This window comes from Phocoena sinus, chromosome 14 (genome assembly GCF_008692025.1).
Source record: "Phocoena sinus isolate mPhoSin1 chromosome 14, mPhoSin1.pri, whole genome shotgun sequence".
NCBI classification, from domain to species: Eukaryota; Metazoa; Chordata; class Mammalia; order Artiodactyla; family Phocoenidae; genus Phocoena; species Phocoena sinus.
In genome coordinates this window covers 7,490,558-7,504,313 of record NC_045776.1, presented here as the reverse complement: position 1 = coordinate 7,504,313, position 13,756 = coordinate 7,490,558, and the positions used below count along the sequence as shown (strand labels likewise).

Here is a 13,756-nt window from a genome sequence, read left to right as displayed (position 1 = left end):
ATCCTCCACGTCTATTGACTAGCAATTATACACCATTTATATAGAATATGCAAAACAAGAGAACTAAAAAAAAGAAATCACCTTTTCGAAAGATACATATGTGAACAAAGTTCATGAAAATTTTCTCCCCAAACATTGCAGTGGATTTTCTGAGAGTTCAGGTTTCTTTGATCAGCAATCACTAAACCTCAAATGCTGTGTTGATGAAGAAAATCTAGAAATAATTCAGCTAGAAAACTGGGAAATAAAATGGACACAGTCCTTACTAGAACATACAGAAATATTAACATACACAGAATCGGTCAAGAACACTTATTAAGCACATTCTGGAAAGATACATTGACAGCTCTAAGCAGAGATGTCATAATCCTTAATCTCAAGTAATTTCTAATATAAGAGTCAGGACCATTGCAAACAGGCACAGTTATTAAATGACTCAAGGGTATCAGTTTCCTAGTTATAAAAATTTGAGAAATTCAAGATGCTTGATGGTTCGATGTCAGGGAAGCAGTTTGAGCTAATGTGAAAAGATCGTGAAGATGGTAAGATCAGACTGAAACCCTAAAGGAAAGGAGGTAACTGTGGTGAAAATTAGTAAATTGGTTGGGAAAAGGAGAAAGTAGGAACGTGGCATTGATGACAAGCGCAAGCTGACGTTCCAATCTGACCAACGACACCTACCCCTTCTCCAGGCCACCTGTGTGCCCAGCCAAGTGGGTAGGGGACCTGTGGCCCATCACCAAGCCTGTGCATCAGCTTGGGTCTGCATCAGTGTGGAGGAAGGGGCACCTTTTTTCTAATTTATCTGCCACTTGTCATTTGTCTACCTGAAGTGGGCTCCTTTTTTGTGGCCCAAAGACCCAGTATGTGACAGTGGTAGCCTAGTTTGAGAGCTCAGTCATTCATGTACTCAGTCATTCATGTACTCAGTCATGCATAATTACTGCAACTGACTCTTAGCTAATTTCCTCTGCCTCAAATTTCTCTTTTTCTACTATTTGACTTACTTCCTTAAATACTACTTTGTGCCATCTTTGATCAAGAACTGATAGTGGCTTTAATTGCTCTTACATGAGATCTAGTATTTCACCAAGTTATCACTTAATTGAGCCTACCTCCTTCTATATTAATCCATAACTCAGAATCTCTGTACCAACCTAGTCATTTGAGTGCAATCACCCATGCACAACTCCCCTGCCCCACCCCGTGCATACTGTTTACATCCCCGGACTCTGTTTTGTCCCTTTGCTCTGCTCTGATCATCAAAGCTGTACTTGAAACTTGATGGTTCAGCGGCCATGGCTCATGGGCCCAGCCGCTCCGCGGTATGTGGGATCTTCCCGGACCGGGGCGTGAACCCGTGTCCCCTGCATCGGCAGGCGGACTCTCAACCACTGTGCCACCAGGGAAACCCCCTACATTGATTTTTGACCAAACAGTTTCAGGACTTGAAATAATCGAATCACATCAGGGAAACACAAGTGATCTATTTTTGCTTTCCATCTGATTTTTTATCTTCAATCTTTACTTATAATTATTTTAAAAAGGAATTAAACCAAAACATACAGTAAACAGCTGTCATCTTCTATCAAATATAACTTTTTACTAATGGGCCGAGTTGATATTCTTTCAACCGGTCAGTTGAATGTCAAAAAGCCATTTTTCAAGAATTCAAAACACTTGAACTCTAACAATGCTGACCATTACACTGTCACCTTCATTTTGGACACTGTTTATAGCTTATGTACAAGGAAAAGAAACAGCTTTGTGCAAGGAACTTAGCCATGTTTGGGTAACTGAAAGACATTTTTATTAATTAGTAAGAGTTAAATAATTATACCTCCAAGAATCCACTTTCTCTATGATTTAAGGTGTTTTTAATAACTTTTTCAACATATAATAGACAAGATTTTATTTCAGAAGTGTTTGAAAATGGTTCTTTATGACATTTTCTGAATAGAACTTTTTTTTGCCTTGGTCTCTGAGAGAAGATTAGCGACTACCTTTATTCTTTCTTTTTTTCTGGCCAGGTTTTAAAAACACTTCTATAATGCAAGAGTATTTTTTTTTTAAAGGTGAGAAATATTTTCTCGATGTGTCTGAAGGAATGGAGTCATGAAGAACCTCTTAATATCTCTCCCCCAATATTCCATCAACCCTCTTTTTCATCAAGTTCTAAGCTCCCTCTGTCATTAAGAGGAGTAGAGAAAGCTTTGATGCTGTGAGAGGTGACTATGTACAAAAGCTGCTAACCTCTGGCAAAGGGCCTCCTTAGCACACACAGCTGCTACAGTGACAGCAGTGGAGGCTGCTCTGCATACAAAACCTCCTCTTCTTCCTTCCTGATGCAGGAGGGAATCTCAGCCTGCAGTATAAGCAGAGTCTATGAACGGGCAGCCACATCCTAGGAAGCCTTGGCTCTAAAAGTCTACACACAGGCCAAGGCACATGAGTTGGCTAGAAGCATATGGAAGAAAGGCAGAAGGAAAGATGGATGGATGGGTAGATGGATAGATGGAAGGATGGAAGGAAGGAAGGGAGGAAGGAAAAGAGGGAGGGAAGAAGAGGGAGAGAGTAAAGTGAAATAAAATTTCTGTCATCAGTAAATATAGATTATTTTCTCTGACAGGTCCCTCTGCAGTGAGAAAACTTGCCTGGAAGCAGAACTGGCAGTCTGAGACAGACTTCCTCCCACTCAACTGGAATGCGTCTACACAGGCCTCTCTGTACCTGCCCATCAGTCGCTGAAATACCACTTCTCCTTACACTCACACAGGTTTTGTGGAGCCTGAAGCTTACACAATTTAGGGCTTCATCATGACACAGGAGACAAATAACTAATACAAAGTAAGTACTGGGCCTTGGAAAGAGCCAGCTCAGGTGAGAGGCCCTGAAGGTCAGTTTCAAAGCTTCAGGGCCAGTCTGTTCCTGCTCCCAGCTCTGGAAAAAACTGAGGGAACCAAAGCTCTGATCTGGCAAAGTAGCAACCACATTACTAAACAGTTATTACCCTTTACTCAACACTGATTCAGCAAATACCAATCTAACACCTTATTATTACTGAGGATACACGAGGATTATAAAACTTAGTTACCACCACCAAAAAGTTTTAAAGTAATTGGAAAATTAAAAATTATACAGCTGAAAAAAAAAGAAATTATACAGCTGAAACTTATAGGCTGTTGATACCGTGTAGTTTTCAGACGGACTGAATCTTTCTTTTTAATTTTAGGAAAGTGGCAGATCAAAAAAATGGGAAACATCTATTATTGTTAAATCTGTGATTGATGGATTAGCAAGATAAACACTAACATTTGATAACTGACAACTTACCAAATTCAATCATTAAAGATATTTTGAATAATAAAGTCATGAAAAGGACAAAATAAACCAATCCACAGTGGCTGGCTTTTTCCATTTTTGACACATTAAGGCATCTGTCACCTACTCACCATCGGTTACGATCAGTTTCATCACGAAGGTTTCAGTTTCTCCTGTGCTGGCTTTGAAGCCACAGCGGTAGAGTCCTGAGTCAGAGGTCATAATGTGGGGCATGGTGATGAAGGCCCTCCTCATTCCCTGGGTGCAGTTGCTCAGTATCTGTCTTGGGTACTTTGAAGTGTAACTTCTTGCTTGGGACAAGTTGCAGCTAGTTAAGAGGTCAATCTGATGGGGCTGGATCTTCTCCCATGTAACTTCTTGTAACAGCCATTTCATTTGAGGCTGGCAGGTGAGTGTGACATTTTTTCCAGGTTCTGAGACTGTCTGGCTATTTGATGGCACAGCTGTCTCAAAAGTGTCTGAAAAGAAGAAGCAAATGATTATACTTCAGTCCTCGAATTCTTGGATGCTAAGGCGGAAGCCACCCAGAAAGTTCTATCAAAATGGTTGGTGATGGAGAGGAGACCTTCAAGATGGAGAAAGAGTAAGAAGTGGAGATCACCTTCCTCCCAAAAAATACATCAGAAATACGTCTACATGTGGAACAGCTCCTACAGAACACCTACTGAATGCTGGCAGAAGACCTCAGACCTCCCAAAAGGCAAGAAACTCGCTACGTACCTGGGTAGGGCAAAATAAGAAAGAAAAAACAGAGACAAGAGAATAGGGACAGGACCTGCACCAGTGGGAGGGAGCCGTGAAGGAGGAAAGGTTTCCACACACCAGAAGCCCCTTCGCGGGTGGAGACTGCGGGTGGCAGAGGGGAATCTTCGGAGCCACAGAGGAGAGCACAGCCACAGGGGTGCAGAGGGCACAGTGGAGAGATTCCCGCACAGAGGATCAGTGCCGACCAGCACTCACCAGCCCGAGAGGCTTGTCTGCTCACCGGCCGGGGTGGGCGGGGGCTGGGAGCTGAGGCTCGGGCTTCGGTTGGATCCCAGGGAGAGGACTGGGGTTGGCGGCGTGAACACAGCCTGAAGGGGGCTAGTGCACCATGGCTAGCCGGGAGGGAGTCTGGGAAAAGGTCTGGACCTGCCTAAGAGGTAGGAGACCATTGTTTCGGGGTGCATGAGGAGACGGGATTCAGAGCACGGCCTAAATGAGCTCCAGAGACAGGTGCAAGCCACGGCTATCAGCGTGGACCCCAGAAACAGGCATGAGACGCTAAGGCTGCTGCTGCTGCCACCAAGAAGCCTGTGTGCCAGCCCAGGTCACTATCTATATATCCCCTCCCAGAAGCCTGTGCAGCCCGCCACCACCAGGGTCCCGTGATCCAGGGACAACTTCACCAGGAGAACACGCAGCGAGCCTCAGGCTGGTGCAACGTTACGTGGTCTGCATTCCATACCCCTCCCTCCCTCTGACCTGAGTGAGCCACAGCCCCCTAATCAGCTGCTACTTTAACCCCGTCCTGTCTGAGCAAAGAACAGATGCCCTCAGGTGACCTACATGCAGAGGCAGGGCCAAATCCAAAGCTGAACCCCAAGAGCTGTGTGAACATAGAAGAGAAAGGGAAATCTCTCCCAGCAGCCTCAGGAGCAGCAGATTAAATCTCCACAATCAACCTGATGTACCCTGCATCTGTGGAATACCTGAATAGACAACGAATCATCCCAAAATTGAGGCGGTGGACTTTGGGAGCAAATGTAGACTTAGGGTTTGCTTTCTGCATCTAATTTGTTTCTGGTTTTATGTTTATCTTAGTTTAGTATTTAGAGCCTATTATAATTGGTAGATTTATTTATTGATTTGGTTGCTCTCTTCCTCCTTTTTTTTATATATAGATATAATATTTTTTTCCTTCTCTTTTTGTGAGTGTGTATATGTATGCTTCTTTGTGCTTTTGTCGGTATAGCTTTGTTTCTACCACTTGTCCTAGGATTCTGTCTGTCTATTTTTTGTTTGTTTGTTTGTTTAGTATAGTTTTTAGCACTTGTACCATTGGTGGATTTCTTTTTTGGTTCCATTGCTCTCTTTTTACTTTCTTTTATTAATTACTTTTTAATAATTATTTTTTATTTTAATAACTTTATTTTATTTATTTTCTTTCTTTCTTTCTTTTTTTCTCCATTTTCTCTGAGTCCAGTGGCTGACAGGGTCTTGGTGCTCTGCCCAGGTGTCAGGCCTGTGCCTCTGAGGTGGGAGAGCCGAGTTCAGGACATTGGTTCACCAGAGACCTCCTGGCTCCACGTAACATCAAACAGCAAAAGCTCTCCCAGAGATCTCCATCTCAATGCTAAGACCCAGCTCCACTCAACAACCAGCAAGCTACAGTGCTGGACATCCTAACCAAACAACCAGCAAGATAGGAACACAACCCCACCCATTAGCAGAGAGACTGCTTAAAATCATAACAAGGTCACAGACACTCCAAAACACACCACCAGACGTGGTCCTGCCCACCAGAAAGACAAGATCCAACCTCATCCAGCAGAACATAGGCACTAGTCCCCTCCACCAGGAAGCCTACACAACCCAAAGAACCAACCTTAGCCACTGGGGGAAGACACCAAAAACAACGGGAACTATGAACCTCCAGCCTGTGAAAAGGAGACCCCAAACACATTAAGTTAAGCAAAATGAGAAGACAGAAAAACACACAGCAGATGAAGGAGCAAGGTAAAAACCCACCAGAGCAAACAAATGAAGAGAAAATAGGCAGTCTACCTGAAAAAGAATTCAGAGTAATGATAGTAAAGATGATCCAAAATCTTGGAAATAGAATGGAGAAAATACAAGAAATGTTTAACAAGGACCTAGAAGAACTAAAGAGCAAACAGTAATGAACAACACAATAAATGAAATAAAAAATTCTCTAGAAGGGATCAATAGCAGAATAACTGACAGAGAAGAACAGATAAGTGACCTGGAAGATAAAGTAGTGAAAATAACTACTGCAGAGCAGAATAAAGAAAAAAAAATGAAAAGAATTGAGGACAGTCTCAGAGACCTCAGGGACAACATTAAACCCAAGAACATTCAATTTAAAGGGGTCCCAGAAGAAGAAGAGAAAAAGAAAGGGACTGAGAAAATATTTGAAGAGATTATAGTTGAAAACTTCCCTAATATGGGAAAGGAAATAGTTAATCAAGTCCAGGAAGTACAGGGAGTCCCAACAGGATAAATCCAAGGAGAAACATGCAAGACACATATTAATCAAACTGTCAAAAATTAAATACAAAGAAAAATATTAAAAGCAGCAAGGGAAAAACAACAAATAACAGACAAGGGAATCCCCATAAGGTTAACAGCTGATCTTTCAGCAGAAACTCTACAGGCCAGAAGGGAGTGGCAGGACATATTTAAAGTGATGAAGGGGAAAAACCTACAACCAAGATTACTCTACCCAGCAAGGATCTCATTCAGATATGACAGAGAAATTAAAACCTTTACAAAAAAGCAAAAGCTAAGACAATTCAGCACCACCAAACCAGCTTTACAACAAATACTAAAGGAACTTCTCTAGGCAGGAAACACAAGAGAAGGAAAAGATATACAATGACAAACCCAAAACCACTAAGAAAATGGTAATAGGAACATACATATCGATAATTACCTTAAATGTAAATGGATTAAATGCTCCAACCAAAAGACATAGACTGGCTGAATGGATATAAAAAAAGACCCATATATATGCTGTCTACAAGAGACCCACTTCAGACCTAGGGACACACACAGACTGAAAGTGAGGGGATGGAAGAAGATATTCCACACAAATGGAAATCAAAAGAAAGGTGGAGTAGCAATACTCATATCAGATAAAATAGACTTTAAAATAAAGAATGTTACAAGAGACAAGGAAGGACACTGCATAATGATCAAGGGATCAATCCAAGAAGAAGATATAACAACTATAAATATACATGCACCCAACATCGGAGCACCTCAATACATAAGGCAACTGCTAACAGCTATACAAGAGGAAATCGACAGTAACACAATAATAGTGGGGGACTTTAACAATTCACTTACACCAATAGAGAGATCATTCAAACAGAAAATTAATAAGAAAATACAAGCTTTAAATGACACAATAGACCAGATATACTTAATTGATATTTATAGGACATTCAATCCAAAAACAGCAGATTACACTTTCTTCTCAAGTGTGCATGGAACATTCTACAGGATAGATCACATCTTGGGTCACAAATCAAGCCTCAGTAAATTTAAGAAAAATGAAATCATATCAAGCATCTTTTCTAACCACAACATTATGAGATTAGAAATCAATTACAGGGAAAAAAACGTAAAACACATGGAGGCCAAACAATACGTTACTAAATAACCAAGAGATCACTGAAGAAATCAAAGAGGAAGTCAAAAAACACCTAGAGACAAATGACAATGAAAACACAATGATCCAAAACTTTTGAGATGCAGCAAAAGCAGTTCTAAGAGAGAAGTTTATGGCTATACAAGCCTACCTCAAGAAAAAAGAAAAATCTCAAATAAACAATCTAAGGTTACATCTAAAGGAACTAGAGAAAGAAGAACAAACAAAACCCAAAGATAGCAGAAGGAAAGAAATCATAAAGATCAGAGCCGAAATAAATGAAATAGAAACAAAGAAAACAACAGCAAAGATCAATAAAACTAAAAGCTGGTTGTTTGAGAACATAAAAAGTGTTGATAAACCATTAGCCAGACTCATCAAGAAAAAGAGGGACAGGACTCAAATCAATAAAATTAGAAGTTAAAAAGGAGAAGTTACAACAGACACCGCAGAAATACAAAGCATCTTAAGAGACTACTACAAGCAAGTCTATGGCAATAAAATGGACAACCTGGAAGATATGGACAAGTTCTTAGAAGGTATAACCCTCCAAGACTAAACCAGGAAGAAAGAGAAAATACGAACAGACCAATCACAAGTAATGAAATTGAAAATGTGATTAAAAATCGTCCAAGAAACAAAATCCAGGACCAGATGGTTTCACAGGTGAATTCTGTCAAACATTTAGAGAAGAGTTAACACCCATCATTCCCAAACTCCTCCAAAAAATTGCAGAGGAAGGAAAACTCCCAATCCCATTCTATGAAGCCCCCATCACCCTGATACCAAAACCAGACAAAGATACTACAAAAAAAGAAAGTTACAGACCAATATCACTGATGAATAGGTGCAAAACTCCTCAACAAAATAGTAGCAAACAGATTCCAACAACACATTAAACGGATCATACACCATGATCAAGTGGGATTTATCCCAGAGATGTAAGGTTTCTTCAATATATGCAAATCAATCAATGTGATACACCATATTAACGAATTGAAGAACAAAAACCATACGATCATCTCAGTAGATGCAGAAAAAGCTTTTGACAAAATTCAACACCCATTTATGACAAAAACCCTCCAGAAAGTGGGCATAGAGGGAACCTATTTCAACATAATAAAGGCCATATACGAAAAACACACAGCAAACATCATTCTCAATGGTAAAAAACTTAAAGCATTGTTCTAAGTTCAGGAACAAGACAAGGATGTCCACTCTCACCACTCTTATTCAACATAGTTTTGGAAGTCCTAAGCATGGAAATCAGAGAAGAAAAAGAAATAAAAGGAATCCAAATAGGAAAAGAAGAAGTTAAGCTGTTGCTGTTTACAGATGACATGATGCTATATATAGAGAATCCTAAAGATGCTACCAGAAAACTATTAGAGGTAATCAATGAATGTGGCAAAGTAGCAGGATGCAAAATTAAGGCACAGAAGTCTCTTGCATTCCTGTACACTAATGATGAAAAATCTGAAAGATAAGTTAAGGAAGCACTCACATTTACCATTGCAACAAGAAGAATAAAATACCTAGGAATAAACCTACCTAAGGAGACAAAAGACCTGTATGCAGAAAACTATAAGACACTGATGAAAGAAATTAAAGATGATACAGATGGAGAGATATACCATGTTCTTGGATTGGAAGAATCAACATTGTGAAAATGACTATACTATCATAAGCAATCTACAGATTCAATTCAATCCCTATCACACTACCAATGGCTTTTTTCACAGAACTGGAACAAAAAATTTCACAATTTATATGGAAACACAAAAGACCCCAAATAGCCAAAGCAATCTGGAGAAAGAAAAACGGAGCTGGACGAATCAGGCTCCTGGACTTCACACTGTACAACAAAGCTACAGTAATCAAGACAGTATGGTACTGGCACAAAAACAGAAATATAGATCAGTGGAACAGGATAGAAATCCCAGAGATAAACCAAACACATATGGTCACCTTATTTTCGATAAAGGAGGCAAGAATATACAATGGAGAAAAACAGCCTCTTCAATAAGTGGTGCTGGAAAACCTGGACAGCTACATGTAAAAGAATGAAATTAGAACACTCCCTAACACCATAGACAAAAATAAACTCAAAATGAATTAAAGACCTAAATGTAAGGCCAGACACTAGAAAAGTCTTAGCAGAAAATATAGGCAGAACACTCTATGACATAAATCACAGCAAGATCCTTTTTGACCCATCTCCTAGAGAAATGGAAATAAAAACAAAAATAAACAAATGGGACCTAATGAAACTTAAAAGCTTTAACACAGCAAAGGAAAACATAAACAAGATGAAAAGACAACTTTCAGAATGGGAGAAAATATTTGCAAATGAAGCAACTGACAAAGGATTAATCTCCAAAATTTACAAGCAGCTCATACAGCTCAATATCAATAAAACAAACAACCCTATCCAAAAATGAGCAGAAGACCTAAATAGCCATTTCTCCAAAGAATATATACAGATTGCCAACAACCACATGAAAGGATTCTGAACATCACTAATCATTAGAGAAATGCAAATCAAAACTACAATGAGGTATCACCTCACACCAGTCAGAATGGCCATCATCAAAAAATCTACAAACAATAAATGCTGGAGAGGGTGTGGAGAAAAGGGAACCCTCTTGTACTGTTGGTGGGAGTATAAATTGATACAGCCACTATGGAGAACAGTATGGAAGTTCCTTAACAAACTAAAAATAGAACTACCCTACAACCCAGGAATACCACTCCTGGACATATATCCTGAGAAAACCATAATTTAAAAAGAGTCATGTACCATAATGTACATTGCAGCTCTATTTACAATAGCCAGGACATGGAAGCAACCTAAGTGTCCATCGACAGATGAATGGATAAAGAAGATGTGGCACATATATATAATGGAATATTACTTAGCCATAAAAAGAAATGAAATTGAGTTATTTGTAGTGAAGTGGATGGACCTAGAGTCTGTCATACAGAGTGAAGTAAGTCAGAAAGACAAAAACAAATACCGTATGCTAACACATATATATGGAATCTAAATACAGAAAACAAACCAAAAAAAATGTTCTGAAGAACCTAGGGCAGAACAGGAATAAAGATGCAGACACAGAGAATGGACTTGAGGACACAGGGAGGGGGAAGGGTTAGGGTTAGCTGGGATGAAGTGAGATAGTGGCAGGGACTTATATATACTACCAAATGTAAAATAGATAGCTAGTAGGAGGTAGCCGCATAGCACAGGGAGATCAGCTCGGTGCTTTTTGACCACCTAGAGGGGTGGGATAGGGAGGGTGGGAGGGAGACGCAAGAGGGTGGAGATATGGGGATATATGTATATGTATAGCTGATTCACTTTGTTATAAAGCAGAAAATAACACACCATTGTAAAGCAATTATACTGCAATAAAGATGTTAAAAAATTAATTAATTAATTAAAAAAATAATTGGTGATGTTATTTCACATAGTTTCACTAATTGTAAATATCTTTATATCACATTTTATGTAAGAAAAAGGCTTTTGAAAGAGGCTAGAACATAAATAGAGAAGAGGATATGACTGTTCACACATATTCCTTCAATTTTTACTCTGTTAACTGTATAATAAGAAACATAATTGAACCCCCTGGAGCTTTCCTTGGTAGTGATCATATCAAGAGGCTGAATTTCACAGTACTGTTCTGTGGTAATGCTGGGCTGGTGACTCAAACACTGAGTGTTTAAGTATCAAATATCCAGCTTTTTATCATACCAACTAAGATTTCAATGGTCGTAAAAGAGAGAGAAAATCATTTTCATTGAATATATACATAAACTTATTTTTCAGATATATGAGTTGTCTTATGCAGAGATAGGGTAGGGACCCACATGTGATATGAATTCCTGGATACTAAGAAGGTCATCCAGTATTTTCCTGCCTTCCTACCACCACAGCTAGAATACCCAGCACAGAGCACTCAGTAAATATTCACTAGCTAAGTAAGTCAGTAGTTCATATAGTGTGGTCTGAAGACCCCAGGGAGTTTCTGTATCTCCCTCTGAGACCTGCAAAATCAAACTTATTTTAATAGTTATATTAAGATTTAATTTACCTTTTTAACTCTTATCATACAAGAATATATATATTCTTAGAAATTCACTCATATAAGAAGATACTGATGTTTTCAGAGGCTCTGATGGCTAATGGGTATGTGCTTATAAATTCTGGTCTTTTCAGTTTTACTTAATTTTAATTTCTAATACAGTAAATATTGATGGTTATAACACACATAAACAAAAAACTCTTTGGGGTCCTCAATAACTTTAAGAGAGTAAAGGGAAAAAATAATTATAAAATTCATATGGAACCACAAAAGACCACAAATAGCCAAAACAATCTCAGTAAAGAACAAAGCTGGAGGCATGACACTTCATGATCTCAAACTATATTACAAAGCTCTAATAATTAAAACAGTGTGGTACTGGCATAAAGACATAACTTCAGACAAATGAAAGGGACTAGAAAGCCCGTAAATAAATCCACACATGCATGGTCAACTGATCTTCAACAAGAGTATCAAGAATACACAATGGGAAAAGGACTGTCTCTTCAACAAATGTAGTTGGAAAAACTGGATATGCACTTTGTGAAAGAATGAAATTGGACCATTATCTTATACCATACATAAAAATCAACTCAAAATGGATTAAAGACTTAAACGTAGTATCTGATACTCCAAAACTCCTGAAGAAAACATATTATGACTTTGGCCTTGGCAATGATCTCCTGGATATGACACCAAAAGCACAGACAATAGAGCAAAAATAGGCCAGTGGGACTACATCAAACTAAAAGCCTTCTGAACTGCAAAGGAAAAAATCAACAGAGAGAAAAAGAACACCTAAAGAACAAGAGAAATATTTGTAAACCTTATATCTGATAAGGGTTAATTTCCAAAATATATAAGGAATTCCTATAGCTCAACAGCAAAGTAAACTAATTGCCCAATTTAAAAAATGGACTAAAGACTTGATTTACATAATAAGACATATAAATGGTCAACAGATACATGAAAAGATGCTCAATGTCACTAATCACTGGGGAAAGGCAAACCAAAACCACAATGAGATATCACCTTACATCTGTTAGGATGATTAATATAAAAGGAAGGAAGGAAGGAATGGAGGGAGAGAGGGGAGGGAGAGGAAGGAAGAAAGAAATTAGTTGTTGGTGAAGATGTGGAGAAATTGGAAATTTTGTATATTGTTTGTAGGAAGGTAAAATGGTACAGCCTCTATGGAAAACAGTATAGAGGTTACTTTAAAAAATTAAAAATAGGACTACCACGTGATTCAGCAATACCACTTACGGGTGTTCATCCAGAAGCAGCACTCCTATATTCATTGCAGCACTATTCAAACAGCCAAGACATGGAAGAACCTAAATGTCCATCGATGGACAAGTGGATAAAGAAAATGTGGAATATACATACAATGGGATATTATTCAGCCTTAAAGAGAAGAAAACTGTGCAATATGAGACAACAGGGATGAACCTGGAGGACTCTATGCTAAGTGAAATAAGCCCATCACAGAAGGACAAATACTGCATGATTTCACTTACATGAAGTATCTAAAATAGTCAAGTCATAGAAGCAAAGAATAGAACAGTGGTTTCCAGGGTCTGGGAGAAGGAAGAAATGAGGAGTTGCTAATCAATGGGTATTAAATTTCAGTTATGCAAGATAAATAAGCTCTCAAGATGTGCTGTACAGACTGCCAACAAACACATGAAAGAATGCTCAACATCACTAATCATTAGAGAAATGCAAATCAAAACTACAATGAGATATCATCTCACACCAGTCAGAATGGCCATCATCAAAAAACTCTAGAAATAATAAATACTGGAGAGGGTGTGGAGAAAAGGGAACACTCTTGCACTGCTGGTGGGAATGTGAATTGGTTCAGCCACTGTGGAGAACAGTATGGAGGTTCCTTAAAAAACTACAAATAGAACTACCATATGACCCCGCAATCCCACTACTGGGCATA

The 13,756-nt window shown here is 38.9% G+C and overlaps 1 protein-coding gene across 3 annotated transcripts in view; it reads right to left on the bottom strand.

Moving 5' to 3' along the window:
- CD226 (CD226 molecule) overlaps positions 1 to 13,756 on the bottom strand; it is a 111,169-nt gene that overhangs the window by 22,374 nt on the left and 75,039 nt on the right. For all 3 annotated transcript variants that reach the window (XM_032603105.1, XM_032603103.1, XM_032603106.1), the window contains exon 4: positions 3,453 to 3,800. In XM_032603105.1, the coding sequence (XP_032458996.1) occupies positions 3,453 to 3,800 (348 nt within the window). The remainder of the gene's footprint in view (positions 1 to 3,452; positions 3,801 to 13,756) is intronic.